Below are 24,813 nucleotides of genomic sequence, written 5' to 3'. Positions count from 1 at the left end.
TAGGTTGAGGCCAAATTTAAGGGAAATGGGAGAGAATGCTGGTCCTTGGGCTCCACATTCCTCACTTTGTCTACCACAGCACACTGTCACTACAAGCTCAGTTTGTTGTAGTTGTTTTAATTTATAAAACGAGGATGATAATGTTTGAGCCACCTCTTAGGATACATTTACCCAAACTCCCATGTTCAAAACTTGAAGCCTATTTTTGGTGCTTCCTTTTCCCTTTCTGGATACTAAATCCTCTTGAATATATACCTCTTCAGCCTCTCTTGCATTTTCTTTTCCTGCACAGCTACAACCCTAGTATAGGTCTCCATCATCACCAACCTGGGACTATGACAAAGGCTTATTTATGCATTTTCCTACTGCCACTCTGCTCCAATGTATCCTTTAAATGTCTTTCAAAATAACTTCATCACAGAAATACATAATTTATAGCTGTAGGGAACCTTGGTGTTCATTTCAGGGGTTCTTGAGCTGGAACCCTCTTAAGTAATGGACCCCCCAAGTGATCAATGCATAGATTTCAGGGGTTCATGAACTTATATGGAAAAAATGACTTTTTTTTAAGCTAAGGCAACTGGGGTTAAGTGACTTGCCCAGGGTCACACAGCTAGTGTCATATGTCTGAGACTGGATTTGAACTCACATCCTCCTGACTCTAAGGCCAGAGCTCTATCCACTGCTCCACCTAGCTACCCTGGAGAAAATGACATCTATTCCAATATAATTGACATACTTTGTAGTCTTACCTATTTTATGCCTTTAAAATGTTCTTCTGAAGCATACTATTTGCCCTTTTTTCTTTCTTTTGTTTTGTTTCCTCTTTTTTGTGGTTCCTCCTATTGGTTCTAATTCTTCCTTACAACATGACTAATGTGAAAATATGTTTAATAGGAATGTATATGTATAGCCTATATCAGATTGCACACAGTGTCGGGGAGGGAGGTGGAGAGGGAGAAGGAGAAAAATTTAACACTCAAAAACTTATGGAAGTGATTGTTGATTACTCAAAATAAATTAAAAAAAAGAATTCAAAAAAGTTCTGAGAAGAATAAAAGCTATCATTTGTTGTAGCTATATAAATATACAGCACTTTATAAATCTATAAACATACATAAGTATAAATAAATGCAAAGCACTTTAAAATTTTCAAATACTTTATGAATGTAAATAAATATATATTTATAAATATTTTCTCATCTTATCCTCACAATAACCCTGGAAAGTTGGTGCTATTATTATTCCAATGTTACTGATGAAGAAACTAAGGCAACCAGAAGTTAAATGACTCGCTCAGGATCACACAGCTAGTGTCTGAAGCTGAAGGGTTTCCTTATTTCAGATCCAGTTCCATACACTGTCGAAAAGGGATAGAGATTCACCAACTAACTGAAAAGGGATCCTTAATTTTCATTAGCCTGTTGAAGGAGTCCATGACACAAAAAAGGTTAAGAACCCCTGATCTAGTACAATTCTCTCATTTCACAGATGAGAAAAATGAAGCCTAGAGAAATTAAATCCATTATTGCTCAAGGTCACACAGGTAATAAGTAGAAGAGGTAGTGACACAACCTTCTGGTGCCAAATCCCAGGATCCTTCCAGCTTCGTGGTCCTTTGTTTTGCAATTCTGTAGTGTACTTTTTTTTAGCCTATGATTTCATCCCTGTACTGACCTTTACCAATGCAACTTGGCACCTTCTCTACAATTTGTAGTCATAGAGTGTTACTTGTTGTACTGGGAGGGCAAGTGACTTGCCAATATATGGAAGAGGAGTAATTTGAACCCAGAGCTTCCTCACTCTAAGGTCAGCTCTCTACCCATCTTGTTAGGATGTCTTGTTTAATGCGTGCACTTCTCATATACTAATGCCTGTTAAAGGTATCTGAGTTTGAGTCATATACCTTTTATTAGACCAAGATCTCCATGAGGGCATGAGACAGCCTTTGTGCCATCTCAGCTTCTATCTACCTCGGAGGCTAGCCTAGCACCTGATATAAATGCTTAATAAATGTTTATTGAATGAATGAATATTTAATGAGAACACTTATGTGAATGGATCACAGAATCTTAACTCTAGTGCTGAAAGGGCCCTCAGAGGCTATGTAATCCAGTCCCCTTCATTCTACAGATGAAGATACTGAGGCCCAGGGAACTTCTCCAAGGTCACTCCCAAGGTTCTCTGCCTTCCAGAGCCAGGGAGAACAATGTAAGGGATGAGGATGATGATGATGGTGGTGGTGGTGGTGGTGGTGGCTTTCAGTAAATGCGTGTTATGTTTGTGTCCCACAGGATCTGCAGCCATCAAAAGGCCCCAGGAAAACAGCGGCTAATACAGCGGTCCTCGGGGGCATTGTTCTCTTTAGCCACGTACCCTAACCAGCCTCCCCTAATCATTCGGGAACTCCAGTGGTTTTGCTCCGGGTGGCTTCTTCCCAGGCAGCTGGACCAAGGCTGAAGTCCAGAATTCCAAGTACAACAGCAGCCTAGGTCTGCCATCCTTCTCCCTCCTCTCTTTTTTGCTTCTGGATTCTAGGGCAGGGCCAGCTAGGCTGGAGCACCGCGCTTTGACAGCTACGGGTGAGCCGGAGTAGCTCAGAACACGCCTGGTTAAAAGTCCCAGAGGCGAGCCCCGCCTTCTGGGCCTTCTGATTGGCTAAAGGGGTGGATTGGATGGATGGATGGATGGATGGATGGATGGATGGATGGATGGTCGGGTGGGTGGGTGGTTGAAGGGAGGAGGGAAGGAGAGAGGGGGCGGTGTGGGGTGTGTGAACTGTGCGTGTGTGAGCGGTTCCCTCTGCTGCGCCTAGGCTCGCATCCACGGGGCCCAGCAGAGGGAGGAGGAGGTGGCGGAGAGGGGAAGGAAGAAGAGGAGAAAGAGGAGAGGGAGGAGAGGAGAAAAGAAAAGGAGGACGAGGGAGAGAAATGTTCACGGGTGCGTGAGAACCTGCGGGTTACCGGTGTCCAGCCACGAGCTGGGCGCAGACCTGTCGGGCGGCTAGCCACTCGGGTCTGGGGGGGCGCACTCGAGGGCGGGGGTGGTGCGTGTGTGGAGGAGGGGGCGTAGCGCTGCGAGGCGTTGGCAGCGGCCGCGGCAGGAGAGGCTGCAGCCCGGAGGCCGACTCGGCCCTCGCCTCTTCCAGACGCCGGCCTCCCTTCCCCGAAGGCTCGCACCTCCTCCTACCTCTCCCCCCAACCCTCACGTCCCTAGCTGGCTGAGACCGGCCCAGCGGCGCTGGGGGTAAGGGACAGGGAGGGGGCTACACGAGACAAAGGGGGCGCGGGGGAGCAGCTGGCGATGGCTTCTCTGAGCCTGGGGGGGCTGAGCGTGAACCGTGGCGGCGGCAGCAGCAGCAGCAGCAGCAGCACCAAGAAGAGCCTGAACGCCCGCAATGCCGCAGTGGAGAGAAGGAATCTGATCACGGTGTGCAGGTAAAGAAAGCTCCGGGCAGGACCGGGAGCGAGGGTCGGGGGTGGGAGAGCCCCGGCTGCAGGGGAAGCCCGCCCGGGATTTCTACCCCGCCCCCTCCTCCTTCTGCCGGCCGGTGCCCCTCGGGAAGAGGACGCGGAGCAGCCCTCTGCAGGGACCGGGCGGGAGGAGGAGCGAGCGGCTTTATTTGCCGATTGCCAAGTCCCACGGTGCTGGCTTTCCTTACTCCAGCTGCTCACGTAGCCCTTTCCCCTCCCCTCCCCCTACCAAGCTGAGTTACCTGCTGCACCCTCTTGGCCCACCTTCCTCCTCCCCACCCCAGCGCCGTCGGCCAGGTGCTGGGGAGGCCTGGCCTCCAGGGAGGAAGAAGAGAGAAGGGGAGATGCAGCCGTCTGCTCTTGTCTCTCTTCTCCTTCTCCTCTCTCTCTCACTTTGGCCTGCTGCTCAGGGAGAGAGGGTCGCAACAGTGGAATGGTCCAGGGTGTGTCCTTAGGGGACACCTACACAGCTTTTTTTAGAGCCTGAGACACCTCACCTTCCCCAGGCCTCGGTCTCCAGGGGAGAGGGTGGGGAGTTGTAGGGTGGCGAGTGAGGAACGAAGTCCTGGATATTAGGACGAGAAGGAATAGTGAAAAGGAACAGTCTTGCATACGGGGTGCGGCCTCCATTTAAGAGGTTCTCCCGAGATGGAGCAGAGGACCACTTTTGGTACAATTATTCCATAGGAAAGGAGGGCAGTGGCAAATAACTCAATGACATTCCAATCATTTTTCTTCACCGGCGTTTAAGAAAGTAATCATGTAGCGGGTTTAATCAGAACTTTGAGAATATATTCGATGGTGGGAGGGGAGGTCTGTATTCAGGTGTTGCCTTTGACAGATATTCAGTGGGAGACCCTGGGGAAATCCCTTTCCTTCTTTCTGACTCCAGCCTGAGATCCTCTGTGTCTATTAGATGCAGGCTGGGTGGTGCAGTGGGTAGAGTGTTGGATCTGGAGTCAGGAAGACCTGAGTTCCAATCTTGCCTCAGACGTTTGCTTAGCTGTGTGATTCCGCGTAAATTACTTTTTCTCTTTGAAATCCACTGAATGTCCTGACGTTGGTGATGGGGGTAGGGGAGTATTGGAGGTAGGGGATGTTCTAAGTATGCATCTGTTTTAATTCCATTTAGTTCCATACCAGGAAGATCTTTCTTGTGATGGCTTTCAGTTTTAAAAGTTAGTGTGTAAGAGCTATAATGCATGATGTATGTGTGTCATCATGAGACCATGTAGACAGAGCAACCTCAGTATCCAAGTTCTGTCTCTGACAAATACTGACTGGGAGACTCTGGACTATCCTTTAACCTCTCTGCCTCCAACCTGAGACAATCTATGTCTATTAGAGGCAGGCTATGTGGTACTTTTGTAGCGTGCTGGACTTGGAGTCAGGAAGATCTGGGTTCCAATCTTGCCTCAGACATTTGCTACCTTTGTGACCCTGGGCAAGTCTTAATCTCTCAGCCTCAGTTTACTTACCTGTAAAACAAGGATAATAGCATCTACCTCATAGGGTTGTTGTGAGGATGAAATGAGGTAACATATGTAAAGCACTTTGTAAGTTTTAAAAGCTAGTTTTTGTTGTTATTAATTGCAAAGCAGGAGCCAAACTGCATTGTTAGAGAAAATGTCCTCATTGGGATACCCCTGCATCAATGAAATCATAATCTGATTTCCTTCTCTTCCCCCCACCACCCCCAAAAGAGTACATCTCTGTATAATTTGCAAAGGAAAAAAGTATTAGGTTATTTCAAAAGTGTGTTTTACATAGCCATATGAAATGGCTGGTTCATTTTAGAGATAATCACCACCCATGTTCTATTTGCTGATTGTAGGTAAAAATGGTGGATCTCCTTTGTCTAGCAACCTCTAGAATATTGTATGTTCTCTTATTCTTTGTATTTTGTTTCTTAAAGTTAATTTAAAAAAATAAGACAGGAGAGTTCATCTTTTATATTGGATTTTTAGTAAATATGGGATTTTGTTAGTGAAGATTCTCCCTAAATTCCTGTAGAGGAGTTGGGAAGGCTATAGGGTTTGGAATCACCTCTGACACTATGACCTTGGACAAATTACTTGCCCTTAATTTTCTCATCTTTAATATGAGAAGGTTGTACCAAATGATCTCTAAAAGTTCATTCTAACTCTAATAGTCTATGATTTGGTGACAGTAGTATTGAGTATGTAGCAAGGTATAGTGAAAAGAATGAGTGAATGTGAGCCTGTGAGTCTGAGTTCAAATCTTATTTCAGCTACTCAATGTTAGTGCACATCTGGACACGTTAATCTCAGTTTCCTCATCTGTGAAATGGGAGCTAGACTAGATCATCTCTAAGAACTGTGCCAGATTTAAAGTCTAGGGTCCTTCTTATTGTGTAGCCAACTTGCCAGACACGGGAATACTGCCCAATGTGGAACAATTTAAGGGTTTTCTTAACCTGAGGTCCTTGAACATATTTTTTAAGACATTTTGATAACCGTCCTTCAGTATGATTGGTTCATTTTATAATCCTGTGTATCTTATTTTATGCATTTAAAATATTATTTTGAGAAGGGGTCCACAGGCTTCATCAGTCTGCCAAAAGGGGTCCATAACACAAAAGAATTAAGAAACTCTGATTTAAAGCCATTGAAAACCAAGTGAGCTACTAGAAGGAATCTTAGAAATCAGTTATTCAGTGGTTAACCCTGTTTGTGCCACAGACCTCATTGGCATTCTGGTGAAATGTATGGACTTTTTCATCCAAGGACACTCTCAAGGTCTCTCTGAAGAACGCTGCTGTCGATTGTGAGACATGGGAGATGCTGGCATAGGACTGTCCAGCATGGTGTGCCAGTATCAAAGAAGGTGCTGTGCTTTGTGAGCAAAGCAGAATTGCAGTAGCTCAAAAGAAATGTGAGATGCGCATAGTTAGAGACATCTCCTTACCAAATGTTCATACCGAGTACTTGTGCCTGACCTTCCAAGCTCGTATTGGTTTGATCGGCCTCAGTCTGACACTGTACGTTGACCTTGACATAGTGATGTCATTTTGGTCCTCTTCCATTACAAAAGATGCTAATATATGCATTTAAAATGTGTGTAATATGATACAGGATTACAATGCATAAAATAAGATAAGAATTACAAAGGAAACCTGTTATATTGAAATAGTTGTAAAAAATATTTAAAGGTCATAGAGCCCTGGTTAAGAATCTGCCTCATCTAGTCCAACCCCATAATTTTATAGACAAGAGAAGTAAGGTTCAGACTTTAAGAGACATACAGACAAGATGAACGCTTATTATTGGCAGACCATGTCACTGGCAATGTTCTGCACTAGACTTTTGGCTAAAAAGAAGGCTCTTTTTTTTTTTCATCCAAAGGTGATCTTTTATGGTATGTGCCATATAAAAGGTCAAACTGGTCTTGATTATTCTGGGGAAGGATGTTCTGTCTGTTCATAGCTTCTATATTTCTGCCCTTGAGCTTTTTGGCTAATGGTAACATACCTTCATTGGGAGCAGGATTAGGAAAGAATGAGATGGAGACATTTTAATGAATCATTTTGAAATGTTTTTAGGAGTTATATTAGGCACATTTTCCAAGTGGGAGGAGCAAAGAGGATCCCTATTTATGTGTTTATATTGCATGCTAATTATAATGTGTTCTGCTGAACAACTAAACATTTAAACAAGTGTCTTTTTTTGTTAAAAGTTTACATACATCTTAAATATTATGGTATGTATATATACACATTGGTGTATGTATTTTATATGTGTATATATTAGTTTAATTTAATACCTTTTTAGTAGACCCTTAATAAATGATTATTGAATTAAGTTGAGGGCTTACAATGTTACATTGATTATTCATTAGGGGACAAATTTGCCAAAACTTTTCTTTCATTACCCTAAATAGAACAGAGTTGATGATGTGTTTGAAATATCTTTATGTTCCATCTCCAGAAATTTGACTTATTTCCCAAAGGTCCTGATAGCCCTGAGCAAGTTCCAGAGAGCCATTTAGGGCCATTTAAAAAAGTATCTGGACTCTTAGTTCTTGACTTAAGTGGAGCAGAATAAACAAAACAAGTATTTTGTCTGTGCCTCTTACCTTTGAAAGCTCCAATGTCATATCCTGAGTGTCTTAGGAATCCCTCCTAATGAGTTCTGTGTTCCATTATAAGGTGGCTCAATTGATTTGAGAACCAGGTAATGGTAGAAAGAGGTCTGAAATCAAGAGAGCTGGGTTCTGGATTCAGTTCTGCCACTAATGAGTTCTGTGACTTTTGGCTAAGTCACTTAAACTTTCTGGACCTCAGTTTCTTTGTCTGAAAAATGGGCACAAGGATAGCTAGGTGCCACAGTGGATACAGCATCTAGGCCTGCTCTCAGGAAGACCTGAATTCAAATGTGGCCTTAGACACTTACTAGCTGTGTGTCCCTGGGCAAATCACTTAACCCAGTTTCCTCATCTGTAAAATAAGCTGGAAAAGGAAATGGCAAACCACTCCAGTATCTAGCCAAGTCAGACATGACTGAAACAACTCAACAATAACAACAACAAAATGAACTTAATAATAGCACTTATTTCACAGGGTTGTTGTGAGGATCGGATGAAATAATACATGAAAAGCACTTGGCAAACCTTACATATATGTGTTTTATACACACACACACACACACATATAGATAGATGTATATGTTAGCTGCTATTGTTCTGTAGATGAAGAAAGCAAAGAGCATGTTTAAGAGAATATCAAATATCCCTGAAGTCCCTAGCATTGCTCTACATGGTAGGTACTTAATATATATTTATTGAATTAAATATGATCTTGACAAGATACTTTCCTGGGCCCTTTTCTGTCTTTATGTTCTCTCTCTGTCTCTCTCTCTGTCTCTCTCCTGCTCCATCTCCTGCTCTCTCTCTCTCTCTCTCTCTCTCTCTCTCTCTCCTGCTTTCTCTCTCTCTATGTGTGTGGATATATATATATATATAATATATGTATGTTTATAGTACATATTGAATACTAATCTCTTCTGAATTCCAGTTTCTCATTACCAACTGCCTACTGGACATGTATTTCTACTTCTATGCCAGAACTTCAAAATGCTCCCCCTCAAACGCACTTAACTTCTAATTAGGTTTCCAGCTTCCATATTTCTTTAGAGGATATAGAAATCTTACCAATGATCAGGTTGACAACCTTTATCATCTTTTCCATGAAGCTGTGCCTGATCTCCTCCACTTCCAGTGACCTTCCTCCCAAAGGACCTTGTATTCACCCACTTTTTAGATACTATTAATATGCATTTATTGTATCTATTTGTCTCTATATATTTATTGTTTTTCCTATTAGAATGTAAGCTTATTGCAGGTAGAAATTGCTTCATTCATTGTAAGAACCTAGCTTAGTGCCTGATATATAGTAGGTACCAAGTAAATACTGGTCAATTGATTGATTCATCACCTCTCCCATCCAAGCAGTTGTCAAATATTGTTGACTCTACCACCACAATTTTTTTAATCTATTCCCTTCTTTTAACCTACACAGCTATGACCCTAGTTCAGGACCTCCTTACTTCTTACCTGGATGATTGCGAAAGTTTCTTAAATAATTCTACTATTTCTCCACTCCATTCCATTAACTGCCAAATTTATTCCAAAAATATATAGATCTGATCTTGCCATTCTCCTTCTCAAAAACCTTTGGTGTCTCCATATGGTCTCTAAGGGTAAAATATAAGATCTCTGCTTTGACATTTAAATGTCAAACCTAGATTTAAAATTTAAATTAAATTAAATTTAATTTAAATTTAAATAAAAAATTAAATTTTTAAATTTAAAATCTGGATTCTACCTATTTTCTGGTCTTATTTCATGACAGTCCCAGTCAAACTGGCCCATTGTATAGCACAGAACATTTCCTGTCTATGACATTCCGTCTTACACCCCGGGCCTCTTTTTGAGGCTGTCTCTACATCTCAAATGTCCCCATGTCTCACCTTCTCTCCTTTGTCCCTTAGAATTTTTATCTTTCCTCAAAACACAGGTCAGGTACCACCTCCAGCATACTGCTCTCCCTCTCCATTCTTCCTCCAGGTATTATCACTCTCCCTTTTGAAATTACTTTTTATTACTTTGTATATACTAATCTATGTACAAATGTCTCTATTTCCCCTTCTCTTCCCCTCCTTCCAATTCAGTAGAATGTAAGATTTTAAGGCTAGGGACTATTTTATTTCACCCATGACTATTTGTTCTGACCTGTTGGGCCAAGCAGAATAAATCTAATCCCTCTTCAGCATCACAGTCATTCAAATACTTAAAGAGAGTTGCATGCCCCCCATAAACTTTCTTTTATCCAGGCTAAACATACCTAGTTACTTCAACTGATTCTAGTATGTCCTGGTTTTGAGGAACAGGGATAACATGGGGCATGAAGATGATCCGTGAAACTTTAACAAGAGAGGAACTTAAATAGTTTGGGTACCAGTAAGTCTGTTTCAGATAGTTTTATATGTATTTTTGATCATTTTCTACATACTGCTCTTCCCTAACTCAGTTAGTACAAAAGCATTTGCCTATCTGGAGTGTTTTGTAATAGGACGAGGATGAGGAAGAATGAATGAATATTTTAACCAGGAAACAGGATGTGGTACAAATTACAGGAAAAAAAGGTCAAAAGGAATGAGTGGTGACAGTGTTGAAGATTTTTGAACCCAGGAGGGGGACTGACCAATAGGCTGAGGGACAAAGAAGGTCAGGATGTTCAGTAATTTAAGTTGAACTTTAAAGATCAGCAAAAGTAAGAATAGAATAAGAGGAAAGTTATTGGTCTAGCAGGGTGGGGAACTTATGATCTTGAGGCCACATGTGGCCTTCTACGTCCTTGGTTGTAGCCTTTTGACTGAGTTCAAGTTTTACAGAATAAGTCCTTTTATTAAGGGGATTTGTTCTGTGAAGTTTAGATTCAGTCAACGGACTGCACTTGAGGACCTAGAGGGCCACATGTGGCCTCCAGGTCTCAGGTTCCTCACCCCTGGAGAGGTTGTGGGCCCAGTCAGCAATGCCTATAGACTTGGACATCATCCTTTACAATAACAATCCCTCCCTCCCTCCATTCCTTCCTTCCTTCCTTGATTCCTTCCTCCCTTCGTTCCTTCCTCCTTTTTAGAACTCCATGGAACTAAAGTATTAAATTCTTTTGTCACTGTCTTACGTTTAAAATTTTTTAATTCAGTGGAAGTTTTATAATTTCCTTTTAAAGAATAGATATTATTAATTTGATCAAGGGATCCTGGGATTTTTGACCACTCATACTCTACTGAAATTTCTGCTGTTCTGCTTACTCTAGCACTTTTAAAGAAAAGGGAAAAAAACCTATAAATTCTTTTGAATCTCTAGAAGACAGTATAATGTTTATCACAAATATAAAATGAGTAATATTTGTAGAGCGCTTTGCAAACCTTGAAGGATGATAGAAATGCCACCTATTATTATTAATTAAGGGCAGATAGGTGGTACAGTAGATAGAGCACTGGCACTGGAATGAGGAAGACCTGAGTTCAAATATGGCCTCAGATCTAGATATGTGTGACCCTGGGCAAGTCACTTAACCCTGTTTGCCCCAGTTTCCTCATCTGTAAAACGATCTGGGGAAGTAAATGGCAAACCACTGCAGTATCTTTGCCAAGAAAACCCCAAATAGGGTTACTTATAGTTGGATATGACTGAAAACACTGAACAATAACAAATTAAGTAAAAAAAGTTTTCTTCATGATCATTAACAACCATATTTTATTTGCTTAAAGTAATTTAGTATATGATGTTAAGTGTTTGAAATGGTTCTATTTTAGGAGAAAATGCCATTCCACAATAAATAACCAATTTAGCTACTTTCTCCTAAAATCTGCTTTGGATCAAGAATTTAAAATTACAGTTTTAGAATTCTTTGAGTATTTGTTTCATCACAGAGCTCCCAAGAGGAATGTAAATAATTTTCTATGTTTTGCTGATAGAAAAGTTTAGATTTGCTGAGAAACCCAGAGAGAGTGTGATACAAGTAAGGTTGAGTAATGATAATAGCTGCTGTATAGTGCTTTAAGTTTTTGTTTGATTCTTGCATGCTACATAATCTTCAGCAGCTACAATTACAGGCATGGGGTCCAAGCCCATGATTTAATCAGCATAGGGAACTCCCAGTGTGTAAACTCCTTTCTACCACTGTTGATCTGCAGCACTTTAAATTAGAGTCTAAAAGTGTTGCCTAGGTTTGGACATATCCTTCCTCAGCACAGAAGTCTTCACTGACTTTCAACTGCCCACAGAGTCAACTTAAAATACCTTTGCCTGTCTTTCAGGGCCTTCTGCAATCTTTGGCCACCCTGCTTTACCTGCAGTGTTTATTACTATTCCCTTACTCTACACTTCAGCTAAACTGGGCTGCTCTTTGGCCTTAACTCAATTATTCTCTGTCACTTTGATGTGTCCTGTCCTTTCCCAGCTCCCTGCTTAAAAGCAGTATACTATTCCATTCCCCTCTTCACCTTCCTACCCATTTAAAAAATAGTATTTTATTTTTTTCTCAATAACATGTCAAGGCGGTTTTTAGCATTCATTTTTACAAGATTTTGAGTTCCAAATTTTTCTCCCTTCTTCCCTTCCCTCCCCTCTTCCTAAAATGGTAGGCAATTTGATATAGGTAATACATATGCTATCATGTAAAATACATTTCCATATTAGTCACAGAAATATATTTCCATATTAGTCACAGTTGGGAAAGAAGAAACAGATCAAAAGAAAAAAAGTCACAAAAAAGAATAAAGTAAGTGAAAAATGTATGCTTTGATCTGCATTCAGACTCCATCAGTTCTTTATCTAGATAGCATTTTCCTTTGTGAGTCCTTTGTATTTCTCTTGGATCATTGTGTTGCTGAGAAGAGCTGAGTCATTCCTAGTTGATGATCACACAGTGTTGCTGATACCATGTACAGTGTTTTCCTGGTTCTGCTTATTTCACTTTGCATCAGTTTGTACAAGTCTTTCCAGGTTTTCCGGAAATCTGCCTGTTCATAATTTCTTATTGCACGATAGTATTCCATTACATTCATATGCCACAGCTTGTCCAGCCATTCCCCAAATGATGGGCATCCCCTCAATTTTCAATATTTTGCCCCCATTTAAAGGACTGCTATAAATATTTTTGCACATGTAGGTCCTTTTCCCTTTTTTATGATCTCTTTGGGATGCAGACCTAGTAGTGTTATTGCTGGATCAAAGGGTATGCACAGTTTGGTTACCTGATGGGTATAGTTCCAAATTGCTCTCCAGAATGGTTGGATCAGTTCACAACTCCACCAACAATGCATCAGTGTCCCAATTTTCCCACATCCTCTCCGACATTTATCATTTTCCTTTTTTGTAGTATTAGCCAATCTGATAGGTGTGAGGTGGTACCTCAGAGTTGTTTTAATTTGCATTTTTCTAATCAAAAGTGATTTAGAGCATATGCCTGTTCATATTCTTTGACCATTTATCAATTAGGGAATGGCTTGTAATTCTTATAAATTTGACTCAGTTCTCTATATATTTGAGAAATGAGGCCTTTATCAAAGATACTTGGTGTAAAAATTATTTCCCAGCTTTCTGCTTTCCTTCTAATCTTGGCTGCATTGGTTTTGTTTATGCAAAAGCCTTTTAATTTAATATAATCAAAATTATACATTTTAATTTTCATAATGCTCTCTATCTCTTGTTTGGTCATGAACTTATAACTCACTTAACTTCTTTAAGGATTTGGATGCTATACCACTTGGTACATATATGTTTAATATTGATATTATTTCATTGTCTATTGTATTTTTTTAGCAAGTTGTAGTTTCCTTCCTTATCTCTTTTAATTAGGTCTATTTTGCTTTGTCTGAGGTCAGGATTGCTACCCCTGCTTTTTTTTCTTTTTTACTTCAGTTGAAGCATAATAGATTCTGCTCCAACCCTTTACCTTTACTCTGTGTGTACCTGCTTCAAGTGTATTTCTTGTAAACAACATATTATAGAATTCTGGTTTTTGATCCACTTTGCTATCCACTTCCATTTTATGGGAGAGTTCATCCCATTCACATTCACAGTTATGACTACTAACTGTGTATTTCCCTCCATCCTATTTTTTCTTCCTGCTTGTCCTCTCTCTCTTTTCATTCTTTCCCTCCTTAACAGTATTTTGCTTCTATCTACTGCCTCCCCTAGCCTGCCCTCTCTTCTGTCAGCCACTCTCCCCCCCTTTACTTGGTCTCCTCCCCTCCTACTTTCCTGTCAGGTAATGTAGATTTCTATATTCAACTGATTGTGTCTATTATTCACTCTTTGAGCTAATACTGATGAGGGTAAGGTTCGAGCAATGCCTATTGCCCACCCTCCCATCTTTCCCTTCACTGTAGTAGGTTTTTCATGTCTCTTCATGTGAAATATTTTACCCTATCCTACCTTTCCCTTCCTTCTGCACTCAGTGTATTCCTGTTTCTTATCCCTTAGTTTTTTTTTTGTGGCATTCCCTCAAATTCACGTTATATCCATACCCTTTGTCTATATATATTCCTTTTAGCTGTACTATTAGTAGTACAGTTTTTTTTGGCAAGGCAATTGGGGTTAAGTGACTTTTTGTACTTGTGGGTCTTTTCCCAATTTTTATGATCTCTTTAGGGTATAGCCCTAGAAGTGCTATTGCTGGGTCAAAGGGTATGCACTTTTTAAAAAAATTATTTTATTTTATTTTATTTCATTTTTTTGCTTAGGCAGTTGGGTTTAAGTGACTTGCCCAGGGTCACACAGCTAGTGTCAAGTGTTTGGTCTGAGGCTGGATTTGAGCTCAGGTCCTCCTGACTTCAGGGCTAGTGCTCTATCCAATGCACCACCTAACTGCCCCAGGTATGCACATTTTTATAGCCTTTTGGGCATAGTTCCAAATTGTTCTTCAAAATGATTGATCAGTTCATAACTCTACCAACAATGTATTAGTGTTCCAATTTTCCCACATCTTCTCCATCATTTATCATTTTTCTGTTTTGTCATGTTAGCCAATCTGATAGGTGTGATGTGGTACCTCAGAGTTGTTTTGATTTGCATTTCAATAATAAATACTGAAGACTATATATAGCTTTAATTTCTTCATCTGAAAACTGCCTTTATCATATCCTTTGACCATTTATCAATTGGGGGATGACTTGTATTCTTATACATTTGACTTAGTTCTCTGTATATTTTAGAAATGAGGCCCTTATCAGACACACTGGTTGTAAAAATTCTTTCCCAGTTTTTTGCTTCCCTCCTAATCTTGGTGGCATTGGCTCTGTTTGTGCAAAACCTTTTCAATTTAATGTAATCAAAATTATCCATTTTGCATTTCATGAAGTTCTCTATTGGGGGCAGCTAGGTGGTGCAGTGGATAGAGCACCGGCCCTGAAATCAGGAGGACCTGAGTTCAAATCCGGCCTCAGATCAAACACTTGACACTTACCAGTTGTGTGACCCTGGGCAAGTCACTTAACCCCAATTGCCTCGCCAAACAACAACAACAACATAATGTTCTCTATCTCTTGTTTGGTCATGAATTCTTCTGTTCTCCGTAAATCTGACAGGTAAACTATTCCTTGCTCTCCCAGTTTGCTTGTAGTATTGGCCTTTATATCTAAATCATGATAGTGGTACAATTTTTAAGAATTATAAGTATCATCGTCCTATGTAGAGATGTAAACAGTTTAACTCCATTGAACCCCTTATGTTTTCTTTTCCCTTTTACCCTTTTTAGGCTTCTCTTGGGTCTTGATATTGGAGATCATTTTTTTTTTTTGGTCCAGTTCTGGTCATCTCCTTATTAAAACTTGAAATCCTTCTATTTCACTGAACGACAACTTTTCCCTTAATGTATTATGCTTAATTTCACTGGGTAGGTGATTCTTAGTTGTAGTCCTAGCTCCTTTGCCTTCTGGAATATCATGTTCCATGATTTCCGGTCTTTTAATGTTGCAGCTGCTAAGGCCTTTGTAATTCTGATTATGGCTCCCTAATACTTGAATTGTTTCTTTCTGGCTGCTTGCACTCATTTTCTCCCTGACCAGATAGTTCTGGAACTTGGCTACAACAGTCCTTGGAGTTTTCATTTTGGTATCTCTTTCAGGAGGAGATTGGTGGATTCTTTCAATGACTATGTTACCCTCCAGTTCTAGAATATCAGGGCAGTTTTCCTTAATAATTTCTTGAAAGATGCTGTCCAGGTCCTCCTTTTGATTATGGCTTTCAGGTAGTCCAGTGGTTCTGACATTGACTCTCTTGGATCTGTTTTCCAGGTCAGTGGTTTTTCCAATTAGGTATTTTACATTTTCTTCTACCTTTTTTTTCATTCTTTTCAGTTTGTTTGATTGATTCTTGATGTCTCATGGAATCATTAGCTTCCACTTGCCCAATTCTAACTTTTAAGGAGTTGTTTTCCTCAGTAAGCTTTTGTACTTCTTTTTCCATTTGGTCAACTGTATTTTTAAGGAATTGTTTTCTTTAGTGGATTTTTGTATGTCCTTTTCCATTTGGTCAATTCTACTTTTTAAGCAGTTGTTTTCTTTGTCCAAGCTGTTGACTCTTTTTTCATAACTCTCTTGCATCATTCTCATTTCTTTTCCCAATTTTTCTTCTACCTCTTTTATGTGATTTATTTATTTTTAATTTTTAAAAATTTTTAAAATTAATTTATTTTGATTTATCAACAATCACTTCCATAAGCTTTTGAGTTTTAAATTTTTCTCCCCCTTCCTACCCTCCTCCCTCCTCCCTCCCCAAGATGGCATACAATCTGATATAGGCTATACATATACATTCCTATTAAACATATTTTCACATTAGTGATGCTTTAAGGAAGAATTAGAATCAATAGGAGGAACCACCAGAAAGAGGAAACAAAACATAACAGAAGAAAAAAGTAGCAAATCATATCCTTCAATCTGCATTCAAACTCCAAAGTTCTTTCTTTGGATGTGGATATTATTTTCCATCATGTCTCATATTATTTTTGAGCTCCTTTTTGAGCTCTTCCATGAGTTCTTTCTGGGCTTGAGACCACTTCCTATTTTTCTTTGGGATTTTGCCCATTGGTGTTCTGACATTATTGTCCTCTTTTGAGTTTGTGTCTTGATCTTCCCTGTCACCATAATAACTTTATATGGTCAGATTCTTTTTTTGCTCATTTTTTTTTGCCTTTTTCCTTTCTTTTAAATTTGAACTCTGCTCCTGGGATGGAAGTGGCACTGTCTCATGCTTCTTGTGCCAGGGGTCCAAGCTCTGGCTGTTTTATGTGGTGCTGCACTGATGTTGCCCTAAGGCCCACAAGGGACCCTCATATCTGGTGCTGCACTGAGAGGGTGGGGAGGGGGTGGCTGATGCTGCTGGAGGCTGTCGGGTTCTGGAAGCTTACCTGGTACTGAGCCAGTGTCCTAGTGCTGGTATCTGGTGTATGCTGAGGCTGATGAGGTGTTTCTGCATTTCTCCAGGGCCGCGCTGAAGCACGTGGCAGTCTGGCCACTGGATGTTGTCTGTTTGCCAGGGCTGTGCTGGCTGGTGGCATTTGGAATTGGAATCTGCCTGTTCCTCTGGATATGCTGAGGCATATGGGGGGGTCCTGGTGTTGGCCTTTGCCTGCTCCACCCCACTGGAGCTCAGGATCTCCTGCTGGTTTGCTGAGGGGGGGCTTACTAATGGCTTGGTGAGACACATCCTGTCCTGCACTACGCTCCCCCCTTACCTGAGTGAGACAGACCTTTCCTGCTGATTTTACAAGTTTCTTTGACTAAAAGATTGTTTCGCTACATCTTTTTGCTGGTTCTACTGTTCCATTGTTCGTTTTGGGGTGCTATTTTATGGTTGTTTAGTGGTGAGTATGGGAGACTTACAGCAATTTCCTGCTTACTCCACCATATTGGCTCCCAAAAGTCTCCTCTCTCCATCTTTTGAAACCTGATACAAATGCTACCTCCTATTCAAAGCCTTCTCCAATTTCTTTCTTGCCTATTTCTTCTAAGACAGTGACCCCTTTTCCCACCTTGGATCTAACAAATGGTTTTGTGCCTCTCCAGTGCCCCTACCAGGTATCACTTTATACTAGTTACCTGTGCTTGTGGAGAATGTCAGGTCCTACCACAAGGGCAGGGACTGGGGCCAATCTGAACTTTGTATCTTCTATTATGCCTCATACAATGCTTAACAAATAGTAGTGCTTGAGAAATAGTGGTTGAATTAAATTGAACCACAAGAACCATGTCTATGCTTTACTGATTTGTTTTAATTTTTGTCCTTAGGCTTGTTCTAATATATTAGGAATTCTACCAATTTGCTAGATAGAAAGATAATTAATATTAATGTCATCATGAAATGGCTCAACATCACTGATTTAAAAAAACAACCCATGAAATGATTTCTTGAAATTGGTATTCATCCCACAGTCTAGCTAGCAACTGTTGCTATGGCGAGAAGTTTCAGTGTGCCAGGGCTTAATGGAGGTACCTGATGACTCCAGTGAGATAGATGAATTGTACGGTTTTCTGGAGATGGTAGGAGGGTGATCTGGTGTACAAAATAGTCAAAGAGGCAGGGACTCCAAGGGATTGATTAACTTTTAAAATGCTGGCAAGTGATGGGAAGAGGCTCCAAATGATGAAAGGAAACTGTAGGAAAAGTATGTTAGAGGTACTGGAGAGCTAGAGAAATTTCTGGGAAGATTCCTTCTGCCAACAAAGATTGTAGATGGCAGACTTTAAGAGCTAGGTGTGACCTCCAATATTATGTAGTCTGGTTCTCTTATTTTAAGATAAGAAAACTAAAATTACTTAATAACCATGAGAAAATTTAAATAAGTTAGGCTCTTTTGATATTCTTGAAGAACATTTGTTTTCACTTGGTCTACTCTTTAGTTAACTATTCAATTCAGTAAACATTTATTAAGCACCTCCTATGTTGTGTATAACCCAAGAGGCACTGTGATATGCATAGATAGAGTGCTGCAGTTGAAGTCAGAAAGAACGGGGTCCACATTTTGCCCTCAAGGTGTACGTGCCGTGTGAAGATGGGAGTCAGCCAACTTTTCTATGCCCAAGACAACTGTAAAGACTCGAAGTTGAACAGTTCCAGTCCAAGGTGGCAGAGGAGTTTCCATACCAGGAACTTCCCACATGGATGAAATCACATACCCAGACAAAATGAATAGCAAGGTATTCCTAGGTACCAGGGAAACAAAGATTTAATATAATCCCTGACTTTAAAAAGCATATCTTCTTTTGAATGACAGAGTGTAATGTGACATAAAAACAAAATTTGGGCTGGATCTGTGATTTCATTGGTATTCCCTCCACCAATGCAGGGTCAATACCTCCTCACAACTTTTATTTATTTTTAACATACCTTTAAAAAAATTGAGTTTCAAATTCTTTCCCTCTATCCCCTCCCCCACCCATTGAGAAGGTAAGCACTATGATATTGTTACTTCTTTTTAACCTTCATCTTGACATTTTTTACTGCTCACAACTTTTAGTCTTAGAGGATGACCTAGGACATTGAGAGGTTAAGTGATCTTCTAAGAGCCACACGGTCCATAGAAACACAAATAAGCATACTAACTATTAAGAAGGGGCGTGGATTAAGAAGAGATCCAAACAAATTACTCTATGAAAACTTGAGCAGAGAGAAAACAATACAGTGCAGGGATGTGAAATTTCACTGGTTCCTTTTATTGTCCCCACAGGCACCTCTGGGAACTTGATCTCCCTCTGACTTTGCATGATGACTCAGTGCCGTTGGCCCTTTCTTTAACTTATGAATGTTAGCTGTTTGTACTTTCTGAAGCCATGAGTCTTTCCTCTCTATCAATCTTATAAGACGAGTTACTCATGAAGCTAATTTTGCTTACAAAATAAATAGAGGACGTCAGTGATTGAAATCCTTATCTGACGGGCACAGATGGGATGTCTATCCTTGGCTGACACTTTTGGAGTAGGGACAAGATGAGAAAATGGGCGCCTTCATTTCTTCTTTTTTCAGGGAAGGGGATACAATATATTGTTCTCAGTAGGATGGCTCATCAGCAAGACAAACTTTTGGATTTCTTTCTACAGTTCCTTTTAAATGTGTCTTATAATTCAGAGAAGGTAGTGTCAGTGTTTGCCTTCTGTTCTGTGTGCCCATAATTGAGAATTGTAGAGAACTATTATAAGGGAACCAGGTAAGGCTGCAGCAGGTGATGTTCTTTGACCTGGACCTCGAGATAGGATTTTGACAGATGGAAATGGAAAGGTAAAGGTGTCTTAGGTGAAGAGAATGGCATGAAATTGGGGGAGGAAGACTTCAGGGAGCAGAGAGGGAATTTGATTGGAGCACTACGTACAGATAGGGAAATAGTGAAAGAGGTTGGAAAAGTTGGAAGATGATATAGGATCTCAAATGTCCAGGTAACGAGTTTAGACTTCATTCAGTAGACAATAGGGAGCTAGGAAGTTTCTTGAAACTGGAAGTGACAGGATCACTTTACTAAAATAAATCTGTCAGCGGTGTACAAAATGGATTGCAGAAGAAACAGGCTGGCAGAGAGGAGATGAATCAGAACTTATTGTACTAGAGTCAGTGAGAAGGCTTGACGGAGGGTAGCAATTTAGATTGAGAGCTCCTTGAGGGTAGAGACTGTCTTGCCTCTTTTTGTATCCCCAGCACTTAGCAGTGTCCACATAGTAGGCACTTAATAAATGCTTATTGATTGATTAACAAAAAGGCAGGAAATGATTCACCAGACAGGATTTGATGATGGGACATGTAGAGAATAGGAATCAAGGACGATCAAGAGACTTTTTCTCATGGATTGCTGGGGGAAATGGTGCCTCTTACAGAAATAGGGAAGTTAGGAGGAGGAACACTTTTTTGGAGAGAAATATCATAGATTTAGAGTTGGAAAGAACTTTAGAAACCATCAAATCCAACTGCCTCATATTACAGGTGAGGAAGAAGGGAAATTACTTGTCCAAGGTCATATGAGTTGTATTTGGACATGTTGAACTTCAGATGCTGGAATGACATTCAAGCAGAGATGATTAGCAGGTAGGTGTGTGTGTGTGTGTGTGTAGATCAAGAAAAAGGTTGGGGCTAGAGATGTAGATTTGGTAAGTAATCTGCATACAAGAGACAGTTGAGCTTATAAAGTGCTTGTTGTAGAATAAGTATCAAAAAATATTAAATTGAATGCCTCAAACCAGGTAGATTTCAACCCCATAACCCAGGTCTTCTTTGGCTCTAGTATGATGTTTTTGGGCTAACTAGCCAAATATTATATGTGTATATAAATGTACATGCATATGTATATATACGTGTATAATCAGAAATTACATACACAACCTAAATGAGATGCCATCATATTGGATATGGCCTGCTTTATTGAGTTCATACATCACTGTGCTAAATATTCATTTGTACCAAGCTTTCCAGTAGTCTGCAAGTGAAAGTAAGCTTTGGTTTTAGCAACAATTATGAAAGTCTTGGCTGCTCAGTATAACAGTACAACACCTAGCAAAGGACCTGAACCTAACTTGGTAATTAATATAAAGAAATATGTTAATGCTAGCCAGAGCAATGTTGGGCTATTTCTGCCTCAGTGAAGAATCGATGAGTGACATTCTATAGCAACTACCATAATGTGCTCCATTTGAAATGAGACAGTATCTGGTGATATAAAAGCTGAAACATTGATTGGGTCCATACTGGAAAAAGTCTAAATAAATTAGAAAGCAAAAGAATTTCCAGAGGAAGAAGTAGGCAAAGAGGGTGAAAGCAAGGGGTAGACAGAAGAATGAAAATGGAGAGAAAATTAATTTAAAAAATGGGGCACTGAAAAGATTTCAAGGTGGAGGCAAATTAAATGAAACTAGTAAACTTTAATCAAAGTATTCATAATTAAATTGGCAATTTTGATTTGGTTACAATATACAAACATCTACCAAAGCATGCTAACTTAGTAGTTTATTTGTATATTACTGTCTTTGAGAGTTGCCTGGGGTATGGAATCACAGTTCCAGAGTGCTTTCTAATTCAATTTTTCTTTCAGAATACTCACTGGGAAGGAAGTGGAATCTATAGGTATAGTAGATAAATGATATGAATTCCTAGCCTTTATTATTGTCTTAGACTTTCTAATTAAACTCATCTATCAAAAGTTGAATTCCATGAGTGGAAAAAACAAGGTCATATATTATAATGTAAGTGGATTTGAGAACTCTGATATTCTTTTAATAAACATCTATTAAATCCCTACTCTGCACAAAATGCTGTGCTTGGTGCTTAGAGATCCAAAGGCAAAAACAGGAGTCTGTGCCTTTAAGGAACTTACATTCTATGGGAGCCATAACATATTCTGTATGGCCACATGGGTGGCCACTGAGTCTGTATCTCCAGCCCTAATTGTTCTCCTGAACTCCAGATAAATACTTTTTAATGCCTCCTGGTGTCTCTCCTTGGGAGTAGTTTCACCACAACTTTAAATTCAATAGGTCTAGAGTTGGATTCCTCTTCATTTCCTCCAAAACGGTTTTTTTTTTTGCTGTCTCTATTTCTGTTAAAAGCAGTACTGTCAGTCTCAAACAGAAATGGATCTCTGCACAATGATATATTGACTTAGAAAGCCACAAATTAATATTATCTGTGTTGTATTTAATTTTTGTTTATTTTGCATTGAATACGGTTTGAGCAACACTGAGTTTGATAGCTGTGGAAAAGGATCACCAATCTCCGGGTCATCTTTCATCTCTGCTCAGAAACATGGAGTCTTCTTTGACCCCTCCCCTCCTTCCAAGTCTACCAGTGATCAATTTCCATCATTTCTACCTCTATAGTGTTTCTTGATTCAGTCTCCTCATTTCCATTTCTACTACTGACATTGGTATTTAGATCCAATTATTCTTTGCCTAGGCAATCACAGTAACTCCCCACCTTCAGATTTCTCAAGCCATTCTACTCACTAAGCCCTGTATTATTCTATTCCTGTCAATCCAGACAATTTGCCATCCTCTAAAGTTGGCAACTTTCCTCCCTCAATCCCTTGCTTTTACCTGTTCTTTCCCCTCTTGTATTGAAATTGTCCCCCTCCTTCATGAGCTTCTGAAGTGCTACCTCCAAGTAACTTTCTCTGGTCATCCTAAGCACCAAGTGATCTCTCTCCTCTGAACTTTCATTGTATTTTGTATCTTTCTTACACACCTATCAAACATTCTATTTTTATATTCTAATCATTTTTCTGCATGCTTGATGTCCAATGATATAGTACTTGAGGGTTGGGACCATGAATTATTTATCACTGGATCCTGTCCACTGTCCAAAGTGTCTTGTACTTTTTGTTTTTTTGACTGAGCCTTTAGTTTCCTTGGTATAGGGAACTCTAGATAAGAACACTATTACCAATGTAGATTAGCACTTCTTGTGCTACTCCCAGTCTTAAATATTTCCTTGGGGCACTCAAAAGTTGTGATGTGTCCATGGTCACACAGACAGTATATAGAAGAAGAGAGACTTAAACAGTCTTCATATCGTGGTGTTCAGCCCTCTATCCACTCTGCCATGATGCCTCAACCAATTGATTTTATATTGGTTACGCTTCCTTGGGAAATGGAAATTAACCTGTGTTGATGTCTGTTCTTTTTTCCACTTTCCATTTTTCAGCATTAACAACTCACAGAAATAGGTCAGGTTATAGTTGTTTTATTGTTTAATTCTTTCTTTGAACTTTACATTGATTTTGATCTTTCTTCTAACATGTCAGTGTTTTGACCAAATATAGACTATTGATTTTGACTCCCAAATTGATTATCAGCTGTTTCCTATATGTTAACATAAAATCAGTTTCATTTATTTTTGTGATGTTATGCTGCCCATATCTAAAACTTCCTGACTTTCTTCTTGAAAATAGTATTCATGACATGTAAATGTGATACTGCTGTGTAGTCGATAAGCCTTTGGCTTCTCTCCTTCCTTACTCCTGAATATATTTTCCATTTTTTTCTTTCTCCCTTATGCCTACCTTTTCACTGAAGTCATCACGATGTATTTTAATATGTATTGACATAATTTTAAGGGTCTTGGGCTCTTCATGAAATTTCTCTGCCTCTCTGTCTTCTCAACGGCGGGGTTTTGACTTAAGGTCCATGAACGTCTTTTTTAAATGTTCCAATAACAGCATTTCAAGTAGAATGGGTTTCTTTGGTAATTCCATGTATTTTATTTTATACATTAAAGATATTATTCTTGGAAGTGCTTCAAAGGCTTCCCAGATAGGTCCATAACACAAAAATGTTTAAGAAACTCTGCTATAAAATAAATGCTGGTATAGAAACTGCAATTATTTTGACAATGATCTTTTTGCAAATGACCACTGCAAACTGGATGACAAAGTACCTAATGAGATGATGTTCCTTCCTTATTGCCTTTGAATGAACAATAAAATCATTTTTTTTCTCTCTTTCCCTATCCAAGGAGAACCCATTATAGCTAAATGGAAAGATGGCTCACTTCCTCTTTAGTTTTTATTCATAGCAAGAATGTCAAGATTGATTTGACTTAGATCCTCCAGTAATGTATTCACTTACTAGAAAAAGAATATCACCTTTGGAGTGTCGACAGAGATGTCAATATTTGAAGATGGTTGAAAAACTGTGATTTGTAGAGCCCTCCACTCCCTTTCCCACCACTCTGCTGACAAGATTGAAGAAATAGAAGGGAGAAGCACCGGACTGAAGGACTGTACTTGTTTGCAAGTACAAAATGGCAGCCCATGTTTCAGAGGTTAGCCATACCAAAGAATTCATCACCATGTGGCCAGCCTGCTAGTAATAAGCTTCTCTGCACTTAAATCGGTCCTTGGAAATTAAACCTAATCTGTCACGGGGGCCATATGTGCAGCTTCTGTAGTACAATAGGACCTGCCAGCTCCTGTGTTCTATTGGCTCCTTCAAGAAATCAGTCCCTTCCTTGCCAGAATGAGGCATCTGAATTGAACTTAGTGCTGAATGTTTATTGAATTGAATTTATGCCATTATTTTTAATCTCTATTAGTGTGACTTTGAGAATTGGCGTTTCATGGTATGCATGTGTGTGTGTGTGTGTGTGTGTGTGAAGTTATTGAAAAAAGGCAAAAAGAAGTACTAATGGAACAGTGGATAAAAACCAGAAATTATTAACTTGGAGTCTATAGACCCAAAGAGATCCATGAACTTGGATGGGGAAAAGTAAAATACATCTTTGTTTTCATTAAGCTCTAATGGAAATTTAACATTTCTTTCTATTATTTAAAAAT

At 39.7% G+C, this 24,813-nt stretch overlaps 1 protein-coding gene across 3 annotated transcripts in view; it reads left to right on the top strand.

Annotated features, from left to right (window-relative positions):
* The first annotated feature begins 3,303 nt into the window (after positions 1-3,303).
* The window catches only part of RUNDC3B (RUN domain containing 3B), a 123,558-nt gene continuing 102,048 nt past the window's right edge, over positions 3,304-24,813 (top strand). For all 3 annotated transcript variants that reach the window (XM_027847934.1, XM_027847933.1, XM_027847932.1), the window contains exon 1: positions 3,304-3,437. In XM_027847934.1, coding sequence (XP_027703735.1) covers positions 3,304-3,437 — 134 coding nt within the window. The remainder of the gene's footprint in view (positions 3,438-24,813) is intronic.

The sequence above is a fragment of the Vombatus ursinus genome, unplaced genomic scaffold, assembly GCF_900497805.2.
Source record: "Vombatus ursinus unplaced genomic scaffold, bare-nosed wombat genome assembly UNPS02005459.1, whole genome shotgun sequence".
Taxonomy (NCBI): domain Eukaryota; kingdom Metazoa; phylum Chordata; class Mammalia; order Diprotodontia; family Vombatidae; genus Vombatus; species Vombatus ursinus.
Note: the sequence above shows the minus strand (reverse complement) of the source record. Positions and strands in the feature narration are given on the sequence as shown.